General features: G+C 43.6%; 1 protein-coding gene across 1 annotated transcript in view; it reads left to right on the top strand.

The window, feature by feature from the left end:
* The window catches only part of LOC103470801 (uncharacterized), a 31259-nt gene that overhangs the window by 26048 nt on the left and 3616 nt on the right, over positions 1-1595 (top strand). The window contains exons 18-21 of the mRNA XM_017306583.1: positions 53-153; positions 230-270; positions 348-393; positions 1260-1367. Coding sequence (XP_017162072.1) covers positions 53-153; positions 230-270; positions 348-393; positions 1260-1367 — 296 coding nt within the window. The remainder of the gene's footprint in view (positions 1-52; positions 154-229; positions 271-347; positions 394-1259; positions 1368-1595) is intronic.

Genomic DNA, 1595 nt, shown 5'->3' with positions numbered 1-1595 from the left:
GTGTGTGTGTGTGTGTGTGTGTGTGTGTGTGTGTGTGTGTGTGTGTGTCCAGGACTCGGTGCTGCAGGACAGTTTTGCTCTGTCCAGAACCAAGGTCCAGGGCCAGCGTCGCAGCCGTTCCGCCTCGGAGCTGCATGAGGAAACGACCGTCAGGTTGGTAGAGCAGCTGCAGCTCCGCCTGCCGGGTTCTCACACGTTAAGGTTCTTCTCCTCCTCCTGAACCCGGCAGGTTCTCCTTCCAGCTGGACCACAAACCCAAAACCGCAGGAGGTGAGCAGCAGACGGCGCCCCCTGCTGGAGCGCTTAGGCTCAGGTCTCTGGTGCAGTAAAACCGTTTCTGTGTGCAGATCATAGCTCCATCATCCAGAGGAGCATCTCCACCCGCAAACAGAGGTACCGACCCGACGGGCCACAGCAGAACCGCCTGGTTCTGATGGGACCAGAGACCCATCAGCTTTAGATACATTTATTTATTTCAAACAGACAATCAAGAAAAAAGGAAACAAAATAAAATAGAATGAAATAAAAATGTAAAACAAATTATTCTGCCCATGTGACGAAAAGGAGCCGGTAGAAGATAAATCATAATAATGAACAAATAAATAAACACAAGTAGACAAAATAAATACATATATAAACAAATGATGTCAAATATTTATTTACAATTTATGAATATTTAATTCCAGGATGAATATTTCATAAACATCCTGCAGCACAGAAAGCGACTCTAAATGATAATTATATAGAAATACGGTCAGATTTCATGGTTCTGTAATTAAAACCAATTAATCTGAAGCCGTATAGATGTAATATTTCTGGCTCCGACCCACCGGGCCGTCGCTCCGACTTCAGCCTCAGAACCAACATCTTTGCTGCTCAACATTTTCCTCTTATAATAATAATAACTTTATATTTGCTCTCTAATGATTTAGCTCTCAGACTTAAAGACTTTTGTAACGGAGCCGATCGGCTCAGCGCCTCAAAGTGAAAACATCCAGATTGAGGTTTTATATCAGATTGATAATCAAATCAAATCAAAATGTTGGACCTGAGAACCAAAAAATTATTTCTGATAATTAAATTCTTTCATTCTTTGAACTGAAATTACCATTTTTATAAATTATAAAGCAGGAAAACGTGTTTTTTCCAGATCCAGTCATTTTAATTACTGACCCATTTGGTTTTATAATGTTACTGTGTGAACAGAACCAGGCGGTTCTGGTCTTCAGGTTCTGTTGGTTCTACTGTTTGTGTCTCAGTCTGAGGAGGACCTCCAGGTCCGTCAGGTCAGACGTCTTCACCGAAATGAAGAACAAGAGGAAGTATCAGATTTTTGGAATCAAACCGGAACCGGAGCTGAGCTCACAGTAAGTCTGAATATTTCCCATCCCGACCCACCGGGTCGGCGGTTCTGAGTTTCATCCCAGTTTCACTGCATAACAGAAGAAAAAAATCCTGTTGAGTTCAGGATCCTCCCAGAATTCAGTCATTAACCGTGACGCTAACCTCAGAGAGCTAAGAGCTGTGTTTACGGCCTTAAAGATGGCCGCCGCAGCCCTGTGTTTATGGCAGTAAAGATGGCCGCCGCAGCCCTG

The sequence above is a fragment of the Poecilia reticulata genome, linkage group LG9, assembly GCF_000633615.1.
Source record: "Poecilia reticulata strain Guanapo linkage group LG9, Guppy_female_1.0+MT, whole genome shotgun sequence".
NCBI classification, from domain to species: domain Eukaryota; kingdom Metazoa; phylum Chordata; class Actinopteri; order Cyprinodontiformes; family Poeciliidae; genus Poecilia; species Poecilia reticulata.
This window is presented reverse-complemented; position numbering and strand designations above follow the sequence as displayed.